The sequence below is a fragment of the Leuresthes tenuis genome, unplaced genomic scaffold (assembly GCF_036924035.1).
Source record: "Leuresthes tenuis unplaced genomic scaffold, fLeuTen1.0.hap1 SCAF_16, whole genome shotgun sequence".
NCBI classification, from domain to species: Eukaryota; Metazoa; Chordata; class Actinopteri; order Atheriniformes; family Atherinopsidae; genus Leuresthes; species Leuresthes tenuis.
Window position 1 is genome coordinate 19,454,990 of NW_027325370.1, and position 16,295 is coordinate 19,471,284.

At 40.7% G+C, this 16,295-nt stretch overlaps 1 protein-coding gene across 1 annotated transcript in view; it reads left to right on the forward strand.

The window, feature by feature from the left end:
• skia (v-ski avian sarcoma viral oncogene homolog a) overlaps positions 1 to 11,045 on the forward strand; it is a 72,390-nt gene extending 61,345 nt beyond the window's left edge. The window contains exons 2-7 of the mRNA XM_072366515.1: positions 726 to 842; positions 1,750 to 1,865; positions 2,363 to 2,673; positions 2,774 to 3,102; positions 4,787 to 5,017; positions 7,325 to 11,045. Coding sequence (XP_072222616.1) covers positions 726 to 842; positions 1,750 to 1,865; positions 2,363 to 2,673; positions 2,774 to 3,102; positions 4,787 to 5,017; positions 7,325 to 7,510 — 1,290 coding nt within the window. The 3' untranslated portion in view covers positions 7,511 to 11,045. The remainder of the gene's footprint in view (positions 1 to 725; positions 843 to 1,749; positions 1,866 to 2,362; positions 2,674 to 2,773; positions 3,103 to 4,786; positions 5,018 to 7,324) is intronic.
• Positions 11,046 to 16,295: the final 5,250 nt, after the last annotated feature.

A 16,295-nucleotide genomic window follows, 5' to 3' on the forward strand; every position in this document is an offset into this window, starting at 1 on the left:
TCACCTCTTGCCTCCTCTCTTGGCTGCCCATGAGCAAATACACCTAGCTGCATTGGATACTGTGTGTGACAAGTGGGTGACACATAGCCTTGGTTGTGTGTGTGTGAATTTGGTAACTTCCCCAGAAATAGAAAGTCACACACACACACACGTACACACAAAGTCAACAGCGTGCCTAAATTTAAAACACACCCGCACTCCCAGCTACCAGACACCTCTGCTGGCACTCCCCTATCAGGCACTCACGCACACACAGTTTGTTATTGGTATGTCTGACGTTATTGGGAGCATTTTCAGTTCATTGACATTTTAGTATGACTGCCCATAGCCAGCTGCCAAGTGATGCGTTCGTATCAGGTGGATCAAATCATCCTCGATAAGCCACACGGACTCCAACCTTTCTCTCTGTTTGCAGGTTAACGTTGATCCTTATTGGTTTTAGGCAGTAGCTACGTTTGGTCCCTATTTTGACTTCACTCTCTTAACTTTTCCATCCATTCTCCATTTGGTAACAATTATCTTGCTCTTTAAGGCCCTTTCTCCCCTGACTGATCACCTCAATGGTCAAAAATGTTTTGGCGCTGCTGGCACTCTGTGATGGAGGCTTTTGGATTTATAAATTCTTCTACATGCACGGAAAAGCTAAATAACACACTAACAAAAAGGAAAGAGACCCTAAATTATATTGCATCCTCTCTAAATCAAACCAATTCTTTTTCTTTCAGGCACCTGATCCCATCCCGATGAAAAAGTCCAAATACGAAGATGTCCCGTTGCAGTCCCCACTGGCCGACAAAGAGAAGCAACACGACTGGCTACAATCCCTGTCCTCCTCAAATAAGGTTGGCATTACTCATCTCAGGAGGAACTTTGGTGTATATTCTCCATCATCCACGTTAATGTAACCCTAAGAGCTTGAATGGAAGCCCTTTGGACTTCTTTTCATGGTTCACCTGTTATCAGAAATGCTTCTTTAGTTCTAACTGGCTGGTGAGGAGTTTCAGGCTGTGTGTCACTCACCCACCAGCCCACACTGTTACCTGTGGGTTGTTTACCAGCCTGACCGAAATGTGAGATGCTGTGGTTTAAAAAAAAAAAAAGATCAAAGGTGCGTCAGTTTTAACTGAAGAAGCCTATCAGATGGGAGGTGAAATGACTTCAAGAACCAAGAAAAGAGGTCTAGCTGCCATCTATTCAAACACTTAGGACCAAGCGCAGGAGGCAGATGCTTGTAATGATGATAATGATTCATGGTGCATGAGATGAAATGTCATGTAATCTTATATGAAAGTTTTCGGATGAGGCAAGCACTTAAGTTTAGATTTGGCAGGCTCTACTAACAGTGAGGGTAACTGTAGATACCACGAGCCTGGCAGAGAATCAAAGTTTTAGAGGGCAGTGAAACACTATAGACCCACAATATAATGATGGATGTCCCACGTGAAAGATCGATACCCCCCCACTCAAGATAATGTAGAATGTCTTCCACAATTAATCTTCATGCTGACCTGCAGTCACACAACACATCTACCTCTACAGCACAATTAGTTACTGTGAAGCTCCCCTTTTAGCACTTTCTGCCACCTATGAGGTGAAATATTGGAGTTAAACTTTTGAGAATGTGAAACTTTGGAACGATTTTGTGGGTACTTAACTGGGTACTTTTATTTAGAGCCGTCACCGCGCTGTTTCTAAATCAAATGCCTTTATGACCTGTGAGTTAAAACGAGACCTTCTTCTGTGTTTCAGGGGATTAACTGCATTCAGCCCAGACAGAGGCCCTCAGCTTTCAGACCTTGGTCCCCTCACATCTCTGCTGGTGATAAAGAGCCCTCCAGTCACCCTCTGGCCCTGCTGAGAGACAGGTGAGCCCAAATCCAAAACAGAACACTGAAACAGCACTCCTAGACTCAAAGAGAAGCTTTTCTCGCAACAGATGATAGCTGATTTGTTCTGCTGAATATGATGAGCTCCCAGCGTGTGCTCTCACTTGTCTGGGTGGGCTGGTGTTACATGGGTCAATACTGACTGTACCACAGCCTCCCACACGTCACCATTCACATACATTTGATACACTCATGTTGTGGGCACCCACTTGGCACGGTAATGCCAGTGCAGGCTGTACCACATCACAGTTGATCTAGTTCAGTTTCTCCTGAAGTGGGAGGATGGAGCTGGAGGCAGTTTATTTGAATGCTTCTATTTGCTGGTTTGCATAAGTTGTCCAAATCAGATCCCACAGTGCAGGAATGGACTGTCTGCACTAATGGTACATTCACAGCTCAGCCCTTGTCAATTAAGTAACCTTGGTTTAGGGTAATGCATGTGAACAGTAGGAGAAAACTGTCTGCTTTCTTTTTAGCTTCTACAACTACAAGAGCCTTGAGAATGCTGTGGCTCCCAACGTCGCCCTCACACCACTGCCCATGGGGAAGATGGGTCCCATGTCCCCATCGGTGCCTAGCACCTCCCACCCAAGTGGAGGTGAACCCCCAGGTGAGGGTGCCAACCCTAACTCAAGGCCTCGCAAGAGAAGAGCTACAGGGGAGCTCCCGCCCCCGGCACCAGAGGTCCCCTGCCCTCCGTCCTCCACTGCCATTAAGCCACCACCACCGCCGCCTCAGGACGACAAAGACTCTGAGGTGGAGATTGAAGTGGAGAGCCGCGACGATTGTAAGCAAAAAAGCTCATAGCTGCATCAGCTTATTTATCCTGTCAGACTGTCTCAGCACACTCATGTCATTTGTGTCACGTCTCTGGACTCTCCTTACAGTCACTTCATCCCTGTCCTCCCTGTCGTCACCATCCTTCACCTCGTCCAGCAGCTCAGCCAAGGATTTGAGCTCCCCGGGCGCCCAAGGGCCCATCTGTACTGTCACGTCAGCGGAATGCCTGGCCCCTGCCGCTGTGCCTGTCACAGCCCCTGTGGCACCACCAGAGCTGGGGCTGGAGTCTGAGCTGGAAAGCCTGAGGCAGGCACTGGACAGTGGACTGGACTCGAAAGAGTCAAAGGAGAAGTTTCTGCATGAGATTGTTAAAATGAGAGTGAAGCAGGAAGAGAAGCTGGGATCAGCTCTGCAGGCCAAACGCAGCCTTCAGCAGGTGAGGTTCCATTCAAGTCATTCTACAAACCATCACGTTCTGTGTCAGCTGGCAGATTCAGATTCATACGCTCACATTATGCACAGAAACAGATTCAAGATGTGTTTAGTTCATCTGAACAAGCAGAGGAAGAACACTAACTCAGACCCCACACTGCTGTTTCACGGGGATATAGTGCCCCGTTTCTACTGTGAATCAGGGAGTAGTTGACATCTGGCACCTCAGCTAGGGCCTTGGAGGCCAATTGGATGTCTGCATACATCTTGGAGTGGTGGCACTCCTTCATCCACAAAAGAAAAGGAGCAGCTTTACACAGTCTTGTTACACAGAATATAGGGAAATTGGATTTGGGCCTTAACCCCTGACGTTAAAGACTCAGCTATGGATTGAAAAAGGATCATTAATTCAAATAAATTAAATGAAAACTCCATCGTATAGGGACCAGAAAGTATTGCATCTTGACATGTGATCTTGGACTTGCTCTCAAAAACTTGAAAATGGACTTGGACTTGTCTATAATGACTTAGGACTTGACATGAACTCTTCTCAACTGGCATGAGATGGGACTTGGGAGTTAGCTGAGAATTTGAGGAGTCAGACTTTGGCTGAACCTTTAAAATTGCGCCACCGCAGACAGCACATAAGGGCAAAGGCCAGGCTATCTCACATGGATTGCAGATTAGATCATTTCAGTAAATGTATACTGATTTGTACCATCCATGACTCAAAGAGTAGGGTTTTCTAACTCAAGATGTCCACGAAAACAAAACTCCAACTTTCCCTTCATACTTCAGAGATAATAGCAGACAGAAGCTTTGCAAAGACGGCAAACTGAGGAAATTACTCGAGCTTGGGCGTCAAAATGCAGAAGTGCACCATAAGTCATTCTCACTATCCACAAAGCTTTGCACAAGTGATAACAATAAGAACGGAAGTTGCTACACAGGGAAAAGCCAGCCTTTCATTTTTATTTTTGGTCTTGGACAGAGGACAAGAAAATGCCGACGAAGGAGTCAGTGTGGGTTAGCAACTCAAGATGTATCCTGAGCACCAGACAGAGCTTTCCACTTTCACTTTCCATCAGGGCCCAGAACAGCTGCCAAACTACAAGCTAAATTAGCAGCAGACTTACTTTAAAACAATCCATACGCTCGGTATACGTCTCCCTTGTTTATTTGAATGAGGCCTAACTGACAGGACAGAGAGCACTCGAGTAAAGCCGTAAAGGGTGTGATGGGGCTCGTTTCGTTTCAGTTCTTTTTACGTGACAAACAAAGCCTGATGACAGACACTTTTGTCCCAGCTACTAAGTTCCCATGAGAAGAGATGGGTGTTACCGTTACGCATTCACACTTTTTCAGTGATGTAGAGGAAGGAAGCGTAACTTCGGTCATCCAGCTCATTGCTCTCACCCCTGACTTAGCTCAGTGTAAACACTGACACAGATACTACAGCCATTGTAACAGGTCTCTGCCCTCAGGTGTCAACAGCTCCGAAACAAAGCAAAACAGTCATGTGACAGATACATCCAGAAGGATTTGCAGCAGTTACATAAGCATCTTTGAACTCTGAGTGAATTATGCGGTCAAATTCTGCCACCAAGAGCAGATTTGTTCTCCGATCAGTGAAACAAGTAGGATATGGAGACACTTCAGACCTAACTTCCAAAATCTCTTCAACAAAGGAGTTGGAATTCTTGCGGGTGGCAAAGAAGGAGAAGCTGCGAGAGGCGACCGAGGCTAAGCGCAACCTGAGGAAGGAGATTGAGCGTCTGCGAGCTGAGAGCGAGAAGAAGATGAAGGAGGCAAACGAGTCCCGAATCCGTCTGAAGAGGGAGCTGGAGCAGGCCCGGCAGCTGAGGGTCTGTGATAAAGGCTGCGAGGCCGGACGTCTCCGCGCAAAGTACTCCACACAGGTCAGTCAGTGCTTTTTAATTACTGTCAGACAACTTTAGGCGGAGAGTCCTGGAAGATATGTTGATACTTGAATAATCTCCAGTACTGTACAAAGCCTTAATGCACACCTCATTTCTTTTTACTTTCTATCCAAAGAGTCTTCTTCTTTTAAAGTGGCCTCGCATTGAAATGGCACCCAACTGGAGGGATGTACCAGTGTTGTACCTTCACATAACAGACAATTTAGCGAAGGAGCCATTTTAAATTGTATCTTTAGGCACTTTGTTACTAGCAGCCTGTCACAAAGACACACAATTTGTTCCCATTTCTTTTAGTTGCATCTATGAAAAACACTTTTTTATTATATTTATAAAAAACCTTTTTATTGACTGTCTTTGTCTTTTTAGCGTTAGTATATGTCTTATCTGTGTGTATTTGAATGTTTACTTGTACTAGAAATGTCTCGTCTTATCTGTTGTGCCTGCGCACTTCACATGTTTTTACCGTGGGAGACGGTCCTTTCGATTCCTTTGTATGGCTTCACATGTGAAGTAATTGACATTAAAGCTACTTTGAACTTGGACTTTGAAAAAGAGCTTTGGGATGTCCTTCAAGAAGCCTGGAGAACTATTCCTGAAGACTACTTAAAGAAAAGACAGAAAGCTTGTCTAAGAGGGTTCAGACTGAATAAAGCTGCTCAGACCAAATATTCACTTTAAAGCTCCTTAGAACTCTGTTTTTTGCCTTTTATACTGTATTTACATTTATGTTTAGAAATGTTTCAGTAATCACTGCACATTTTTCTGTTGTACTGACAGTATATATAAAATACAGTTGAGAAACATCGACAGGAATGGAGCCAAACAGAAAAACTTATCCACGGGTGTTAATGGTTCAGTGTGTTCAAATGTGATGGTGAAAAGTGTAGACGATCATATCAACACCCTCACAGTAAATGCAGTTTCACCGTCTCAAATATTCTCAAGGGCGACAGAGAAGGCAAAAAACAACAACAAAAAAAAAAAAAAACCCAACTAGTTTCCGCTTCCCCAATCAAAAATAAATGGGTGTAGCCCTGACTGCAGGGGAGTATGACACCCCCCCTCTAAGAGGAAACAGGAATAGATGTCAACTTCCCTCAGGCACCATGGGAAATGCAGATTAGACAAAACAAGAGGGGAGGTTGTACTCTCCAGCTGCGTCTGTCCCTCCCTGCAGAGACTGCAGTCGTCTGTGGACGATTGTCATTAAGATGAGAAGTTTTTAGTGCAGACAGAAAAAGGAAAACTCACTTCCTGTACCATTTACTCAGCACTCTCATTATGCTTTAAGGCCCAGCTGTTTAAAGACATGAGCTGGATGCTGTCAGAGAATAAAATGAATACAAGAAAGATCAATTTTTGGATCATAAGTCCTCTTACAGTCCAGACTGACAGTGTCTCGGCAGAAATGTAGTTTTCTCTTTATGACCGCTGTTACAGCGAAAACTGCAGTTCTGTGACCACTCACTGATCACACATTTGGAGTAACAGATGGTAGCTGGTCGTGTGAGGAACGGGGAAACCCTGCTGTTTGCTACAATTTGACCTTCAGTTACAAAATTTAACTTCTTTGTTTGTTTAAGGAAACCTTCGTATTATAGTCTGATCACAGCTCTAACTCATGCAGGGATGGTTGATGGATACAATAACAGGCACAGTACACATTATCAAGATGTTGTTTTTTTTTCTCATTCAGATTAGCAGTATTAGCACACTTGAGCTCTACTTTTTTGCTGCAAATCCAACAAATTGCCTCCTCCGACTAAATTAACTCCCCAATTTTCCCTTTAGCTAAAAAGAAAGACAAAACATGCCCAATGTGGTTCTGCAGCAAACTGTGCAAAGACCTGACATTAAAGCAGGATTCTTAGGGACACGGTGCTGTAGCACTCAATGGTTGACAGGTCTGACATTTGGACTTGTAGCAACAATGAGTCACAAGATCTGGCACACGACTTGTCAGGCGATTTGATTGGCTGGCACCTCTGCTGTCTTTTGAAAAAGTCGAACTACTTTCAACTGTCCATGCAAGCTAAGCCAGCAGAACCAAATTCAGTTTGTTCAGCACAGCTCTTACAGACCTTCAGAAAGGCTGGAGAACTGTTGCTCAAGACTACTTTTACAGATTTACAAGATTTCTGGTTGGCTGGAAGCTAAATATAAAGAAACGAGTGGTGCCTTTTGCACACTACTTTAAATCTATGTGAACAGCAGGGTCAATTAAAACCGGCTCGGAGGTTGGAGGCACTATATTATTTAAGCTTATTTCTACCTTGTGTTTTTTAGATTGAGGACCTCCAGATGAAGCTGCAGCACGCCGAGGCTGACCGCGAACAGCTCAGAGCCGACCTACTGCAGGAGCGGGAGGCCAGGGAGCACCTGGAGAGGGTGGTGAAGGAGCTACAGCAGCAACTCTGGCCTACATCTGGCAGCAAGGATGGCGCATCAAAGGACATGCCTGCTGACAACTAAACCAGCAGCCAACCTCACAGCCCAACCAACCACCCAAGCCTCATCATCAGAATCATCCCACAGGACATTCTCTGCCCATTTCAGACCATGAAACCCACCCAGGAGTCCTGGATCAGCCACATGGCACCACAGTCCTTCACGCCTGCCTCTAGAAAACACACCCACACGAAAAAAAACTCTTCCTCTAACCAGAGACAGTTATTAAATGAGGAGCTGTGTCCTCGTCCTGGCCTATGAAGAGTCTAGTGAGTGGTTCCCTTGGAGAATGACCGGAAACAGCCACAAGTAAATGTGTTTCTAAATCAAGCACTGACTCGCACCTTCAGCACTCACAGAACTGAAAACTGGATCACGACAGAAAAAGAGATGTAGAGCACAAAGTGCAGCTGTGCCTGGATTTCCCCTGACCAGGGAATGAGGCGAGACTTTCGAACTGTGCTAAAAACTGCTTAAAGGTGATCATATTAGATTAGCCGTTGAGGTGTTAGAGTGCTGCAGCCAGGAGGGCGGGGCTTATATGTATCCCAAGAAAACACCCTCCACCGTCTCCTGCCGTGAAAAAGAGAGGATTTTGAAGACATTATAAGCTATTTAAGAGACTACATAGCGATATGTAAAGAAAAGGTTTCCTTGTTTCTCTGTGCTGTTGGAGTTTGAAAATATAAAAGATATAAATAAGAAGATGAACAAATGGACTTCCCACAGTGCCACCGTGGTTTTGTTGTGTTTTTCAGGAGGCCATCGCAGCCAACCAAAGGAGTAAAACAGCTTTTTCCTCACATTCATCCCCCCCCCCACCCACACACACACACACACTTTCTTGGAATCAAAACTTTGACTTGGGGTTGGAAATAAAAAAAACGATCTGAGTTAAAGACACACTTTTGTTTTAGTGAGCACTTGTTTTGGATGATCAGTTACAATGTCCAGCAGTCTCCATCTCTCTCACAAATGCAAACACATGCATACACATTTTTATCAAGCATTAGGGTCAAAACCCAGAAGTCCTTAACTTCTAAAAAGAAAATACTCCGGATCCGAGTGTGGCCTTGCTTTCCTTTCTTGTAATATTTTAGTAACGGACGGCATGTTTTTACTCCGACTGATGTCATCATCTGTGAAGTGGTCGTGGGCTGGATGGACACTCTTGTCAATAACCACAAAATGTTCATTTTAAATAAATTAAGGGTTTGTAAATATAAATATGTTTTTTTTTTTTTGTTTTTGTACTTTACAATAATGAATCGCACTTTGTCATAACAAAATACTGTCGTAATGCTTTGTACTCCCACTATTGTGTTCAAACTTTCTTTATTAGCATCTTATTCATGACTGCTGCCATATAAAAGAAAAAAAAAAAATCAGTAAGCGTTTTGTTGATTATCTGCCAATAAGTACTGTTGTTCTGTTTTCTCACAGCAAAGTATTGTAAATAAACGGAAAGAAAACTGTCTAGCTGTCTTGCTGACACGGTCTGGGATTTTTGGAAAAAGCATTGAGCAGCACATTCTCCCACCTTATCGACACTCGGGCAACTGGTTCTCACTCGGCCTGACGGCAGCAAGCTGAACTGTTACAGGAGCGCGAACAAAAAGCAAAGTCCGACTTTTTACAGAAAGCGGAGGCTGTGAATCTGCCACCGCACAGTGGGTACAATGCAGTCAGAATGTACATTGTGTTAATGCTATTTTCGCTTTGCTTTGTTGATGTTTTTAAATGTGGAGATATTTTATTGCTTGTTTATGTTCACTTTTTTTTTTTTTTTTTTTTTTCAATAGAAAAACTCATTTTCTTTATGCATGAAATTTGAGAACGTTTGCCACACATATAGTCAGTTATTGGGCATTGATACTGTACATGTAAGGGTTTTATTGTGTTATGCAATATAAAGCAACACTTGTCTTATTACCAGAGGAAAATGGTTGTAAAAAAAAAAAAGAAAAGAAAAAAAAAAGCTGAATTGTGTTTTTAAGGAAAAAAAAAAAAAGAAAACACACTTCACACGTTCAAAAACGCTAAAGACAACAACAAAAAAAAAAAGTCAATGCAATGCTGGATAACCTCAAGTGCCTGGATGTGGGCGAAAGGTTTCCAGAATAGGAAAACTAATGATGAAGCTGTCACGGCTTCTCATCACTTTCTTGTTTGCAGGTTTAAAGCGAGGAGCCCCTCCTGTGCTCTTTTTAATCAGTATTCCAAAACCAACCAGTTTACAAATGTTTTTTTTTGTCGATTATTCAGTGCAAAGAATAGTTGAAATGCTAAGACGCTTAACGCTTTGTTTTGGGGTTTTTTTTCCTGAATGAGTGCTTTTATTTTTTTCCTTTATTTGGGAAAATCAGTGATATGCATGTTTCAGACAATTTTTATAGATCTTAAAAAGCCACTCGCTTCGGAGAATTCTCACTATGAGTTGTACATAAACCGTTTATTCCCAATTTGCCGACTTGTCTCGAGGATGATGAGAAAGAGGGCATTATGTTGAACGCCCATTTATATTCGGTCATTACCGACGTTGCCCAGGAGAACAACTCTGTGTCGGTCGCTTCAGCAGACTGAAATTGGTACATTTTGTAGGAGTTTTTAATCCTCAAAAGATGTTGATAAGCCTGTGTGTAGTTTATGTTACTCTGGTTTTCTACAAAAGAGGGGAGACGATAACATTTGGCTTTTGTGCTCTTCCCTCACAAAAAGAAAAAAAGCAGTTTAACTAATGTCTCGTTTTCTAAAAGAAAAATCATTTTGCTAAACAATGGGAAGTAAAGCAGCAATAACAATCCACATTAATAGAAACAAATACTAGCCAGTGTGAAGATTTGAATAAGAATTTACAAATGTAAATATGTTTCTTTTCATTTACAATATTGTATAATATATGTACATGGTGTTTCTTTTTCAAAAAGATATCTTTTCTTACAATAGCTGTTTATGTTTTTTTTTTTGTTTTTTTTTAAGTTTGTGTTAACTAAAATGTTTCAGAAGCAGTTGATGCAGTGCGTAAGAGAATATTCCCTACATAAACATGTTAACCCATTTCTTCTCTTTTTTTTTCCTTTTTCTTTTATTACTGTAGAGTCTTTATATTGAATTACTTTTTTCACCAGTTCATATATATTTTTTAACAGTATGCTCAGTATCGTATAACAGACCTGCAGTATGGGTCACACAAGGCTATACCACCTTGCAGATTGTTTACCCCTCAACCTCATGTATCGTTTTAGCCCTGTGCTGCTGCTAATGCTATATACAGTTCTAGAAATATTTTTTATGTAAGAGGCAAACTTTCCCATTTATTAATGCCACATATACAGTATGAAAAGAAGCTTGGCTTTCTCGTCTATCTCCCTTTTTTCTTTAACCTTTTTACGCCTTTTCCCTCCACCATCGATACCGTTCTCTTCTCTAACGACACGGACTATATTGTAAAGTAAAGGACTTTATGAGATTATGTTTGAAAATAGCTATGCTTATATACTACAGTGACTGAATGTACAGTGTATAGATGCATTACCAGAAATAAAGTTGTTTGTCCAGACGGAACGACCCAGTTTTTTTTTTTTTCATTTTTGCTGCTTTTTTTGGGAAACTAATTATTGTTTAAAGTTGAAGTCTGAGCGCAGTACATGGAAAATTAAGTAAATTCTGCTCAAGCATGTAGACACACACACATATAACGATACACACATTAATAAATACATGCATGCATTCATACAACTACATACCTGCATACTTAGATATGCATATAAGTGCAAGTATATATGTACATGCAAAAATATTTCTCTCCATCTATTTTCTATAATCACTTCATACAATTCAGGGTCCTGAGTGGAGATGGGGGGGGGGTCATGAGTCTATCCCTGCCGCCATTGGGCGAGAGTCGAGGTACACCCTGAATGTGTCATAGAAATATATTAAACTACATAAGTCCTACTTTTATACATAAATACTTATGTACACACATTCCTACATCTATACATACATAGATACACACAGTACATAATTACAAACATGTAGGTAGATGGGTATATCTAGCTATCTCTATCTATCTATGTATGTATTTAAATACTTATGTATGTAAATAACTGTGTATGTATGCACAGGTGTGGTTGTATACACGCATGTCTGTACGCGAGGCTCAGATCGCGTAGAAGTTTCAAACTCCTGGGCCTCCTTTCGACGACCTGAAAGTGCGACCAAACACAATAAGATGAGTGTTTTTTTTTTTTAAATTCATGTTATACGTCACAAAAATATCTGCTGAAACACAACATGAGCTACTCTACCAATCCGAAACACAGAATCTGTGTGAAAAACTGAGTACAAGCCTCGATTCAGAAGCTTAGTGATTATCAACACTAGTCAAGATAAATGGACATACACGATCAAAAGCGTACCAATCAAGAGGTGATTCAACAAAGAAAGACTTTCAGATATATGCTGGTAAAATGATGCGGAGCCGCCTCAATGCAGGGACCACTACCAAAACAACACATTCCTCTGTTTCACATTCGGCTGGTTTTGTCAACACAGATATGGTTTTAGGGCAGCTTTTGGAGAATCCTCCATAATTACTGTGAAAACCTTGAAAATTAAAAGATGAGTGGCAAACACTTAGCTAGAAAGTACTGTACACTGGATCTCCAGTTAACGCCCACTCAGCCTGACAGCATTCGAATGTAAGCATTCATTAGAGTGTTCGCAGCTTCACAGTAATGTGTACACGCTGTGTATTAGCTTTAGGCTTCTCAAGATCTCGTGAATGCTTAGTTCCTGGCCAACAAGCAGCTCTTTGAGAGACAAATCAGCTTTTAAAAAGTCTTAAGAATTTCAAGGTTTCCTTTACATTCAATTCTACTCAAAATGAAGACAAAAGAAGCAATTATAGACAATGCCATTGTAAATTTAGACTAAATAGAGAAAGCATTTAAAGAAAAACAACTGATGAGAACAGCAGTGAGAAAACCCACCCACAGAAAACTAATCTAGGTCACTTATAACTTCTTTATAAGGATACAGAAGCCAGGTTTCTATTTAAACTGGTTGGATAACTGGAAACTTTGTCCTGGAAAGTCAGGTTTATGTATCAACTTTTTCCTTAACAGCCAAAGGCTGTGTGAAGCTATAATTAGACACAGCAATGCAATGACCTAAATACTAATATCCTCAATGTACAAACTTTAACATTCCCAAGCAGATAATGTTGAGAACATTCCCCAACTTTATTTCTCATGTTAGCATGCTAGTATTTGTTCATTATAAATCTATTTTCCAGAAAAGGAGAAATTTTGAAAGTGCAAAAAAAGTTTAAATCTGTCATTTATGAATTTGAATAGAAATGATACAAATAAAGGATATACAAGTAAAATCTTTCTAGAAGATTTGGCTGTCAGTTGTTTAAATGATGACAAGCGTGTGTCAGGACTGTGTATAAGAGCAGCATCCACTTTGCCTTCCCAGCCTAGGATGAGTTATGAGTCAACAATTTTTGCCAAACTGTCAGGGAATCATTGATCAGTTAAAAACAACTATAAAGGTTGCAGAAACGTTGGTCTTTCAACTTGTCCTGAGCAAAATACTATGAAAAGATTCAAGGAGCCTTTGGAAATCTCAGTGCGCAAAGCCCAAGGTCGCAAACTACTGCTGGATGTGCATGAGCTTTGAGTCCTCAGGTTTGAACTGCATGAGAAACTATCATGTCAACGTGATCAATACAGCCACATGGGCTCAGGGGCACATTTGTAAACCAATTTCACTCAACACAGCCGCACCCAAAAATGTAACCTGAAACTGTATTACACAATGAGGAAGCCATACATCGACTCTGTGCAGAAACATGGCTCAGTTCTCTGGACACGAGTTCATCTCAGATGGACAGTGGACATGTGTTCTGTGGTCAGATGAGTCCACGTTTCAGCTGCTGACATCTGGTTCTACATAAAAGGGAGAACGGCTGTTATCTGAGAAAGGTGCAAAAGCTAGTGTCTGTGACAGTATGGGGGGGGCATCAGTGTCTATGGCATGCATGACTTTATGTGTTTGAAGGTACCATTGATGCAGACGATGTTGGAGTTTTGGAGAGACATGTGACCGTCAATATCAGACACAGAGTGTATGTGCTTGTGGCCTGCAATCCACATCGGTCTCCTATTGAAAATGTATGAAGCATTGGAGACAACAACATCTTGGATCTTGGATTCAGCAAGAATGGACACAACTTTTTATTATTATTATGTTTTGGGCTATTTTATATGAAGTTTATCTTTCACACTACAACTTTCTGAACCATTTCAATGACCTGTTTGACCTGCAGTAGAGAAGCAAGTTTAATGTTACAGTGGGATTTTAAGAATACCTTCAAATACAGTCCCTTATAGTCTTGTCAGTAGAAAGATCCACTCCACAGGGCTTGATATCCTATGTGTACGTCTTCTTGACTCTATGTAACTAAAACAGAAAACAATGTTCTTGCAATAATTAAAAACTTTGTGCTTCTCCTGCTCTAAAAAAAATATATCTGACATTTTAAGTTACATTTGATGCTGATGTAACTTATACTGACCCACTTTCTTTGGAAGTGGTATAGTACTGAAAAAGGCTAAAAGCTTGTAATCATTTTGACTGGACAACATTTCAATTTTGAGGCCATGTGCCTTTATTTGGTATTTGATTTATCTAGCTTATATGATTGTATATAAGTTAGATATGTTATATATACATATTTAACACATAATACTGCTGAACAGTTTTCACCGTGTTGGGGGTTTAAACATCAATGTTGTGTGCCCTCTGCTGCACAAGTTACACTAACTAATATATTATGTGTTGTACATATATGTATGTGAATGTGTACGTGTGTGTGCATAAATATATAAAAGTATGTATTTTCATTGTATTTTTGTTTTAAGATCTCATTCAGTAGTATCTTGTTTTTGTCTTTTTGCACTTATGTTTATGCATTTTTATCTCTGCAGTTATGCTTCACCATATGTCAGTTTTGTGAATTTCAGTTGGCTAATGTGTGTTGACTGCATAGAGTTAAAAAAGTAGGGAATTGCATAAATTAATCAAATATAAAATCTGTGGATGCTTTTTGTTTGAGTAACAATTTAAATTCTCCTACAGCTGTGTAAAGGATGCAGTTTTTCTTATAAAAAATGTGTTACTGACAGTCAGCCTGTGATGGATGTTGATTGCTGAGAATTGTCCAGAGGACACTGGTTCTACATTTCATTTATATATATATATATATATATTTATATATATATATATATATATATATATATATATATTTATATATATATATATATATATATATATATATATATATATATATATATATTTATATATATATATATATATATATATATATATATATATATATATATATATATATATATATATATATATATATGTAAGAAGAATGTAAAAGTAAAGAAAATGTTGACACTGTTGTATTATTCCACCTACTGTGGTTAACATCTCATCAAATGCAGCAGACTTGACCTTTTCCCCCCTTCCTCCCTCTGAATGGACACTTCCCTGCAGCTGAATGGACTCATTTCTCAACACACAAACATAGACATCCAATTGCCTTGCCAGAAAGCCCACAATCAGCCAGTGCAGGTCACTGGCTTCTAGGCAGATTCAATATTTATGGGTCGCTGCAGCATTTTTACCATCTCAGCTTGACAAAAATGATCAGCATCTCAGGCACTCTGCCTGTCAATCCAGCAGCTCCACACATCACTTCAACTGCCATTGCAGTCATCCCTGCAGGGTGTCGCTGTGTGATGAGCCGCCAAGATGTCAAAGAAATGGCCAATAAGCTGAGTTTCTCCAGCCAAGCATAGATCTGTCTGACTCCAGACAGTCTGACAGACAGACATGGTGTTTAAATGTTCTGTATTCTGTCACAGTTTGAATGTGTTTTTCTTATAGTTAAAAACAGTGTGCATTACTTTGCATTCCTTAACGGTTTTTTTTTCAAAGCCGTTAGTGTCACCTGCTATTTGTACATTTAAGTGAATCAACTAAATAAGGAAGCACTAAAAGCACAGATACATACATCATTATTTACAACAGTTTCCTGCTCCCTGATGAACTTCAATAACCTCTCCCTTGGGCTCTGGTTTTGGTCTCTGACTCCTCCTAAAAATCTCAGCTCATTAGCATCTTAAAGCTCTACTATCTTTATTAGCTCATCCAATTTATTAAAGTTCTCACAAACCTGTACTTCAGAAACTTCCTTCACTCTTGAAATCAATCTGCTCATAATGGCAAAATTGTCTTTAGGCAATGATGATGAGGGTTATCCTTTGGCACACAAATTATCCAACCTGTCTGACATGATCCAGGTGATTTGTTCCTTCCCATTGACAGAAATTGATTGATTTTTTCAAAAGTAGTCTTCAGGAATAGTTCTCCAGGCTTCTTGAAGGACATCCCAAAGCTCTTCTTTGGATGTTGGCTGCCTTTTGTTCTGTTCTCTGTCAGATGATCCCACACTGCTTCAATGATGTTGAGGTCCGGGCTCTGGGGAGGATTCATCCCTCCATAAGACCTGTTGCCACTGATTTTCAGTCCACTTCTTGTGTCATTTGGCATAGCTCAGCCTTTTCTCCCTGTTTCCCTTCCTTAAGAATGGCTTCTTGACAGCCACCCTTCCATGGAGACCATTTCTGATGAGGCTTGGGCCAACAGTAGATGGATCAGCTGAAGGGCCAGATGCATCCCTCAGGGGCCAAAATATACAATACAAATACTATAGAAAGCTGGTTCTTTGCAA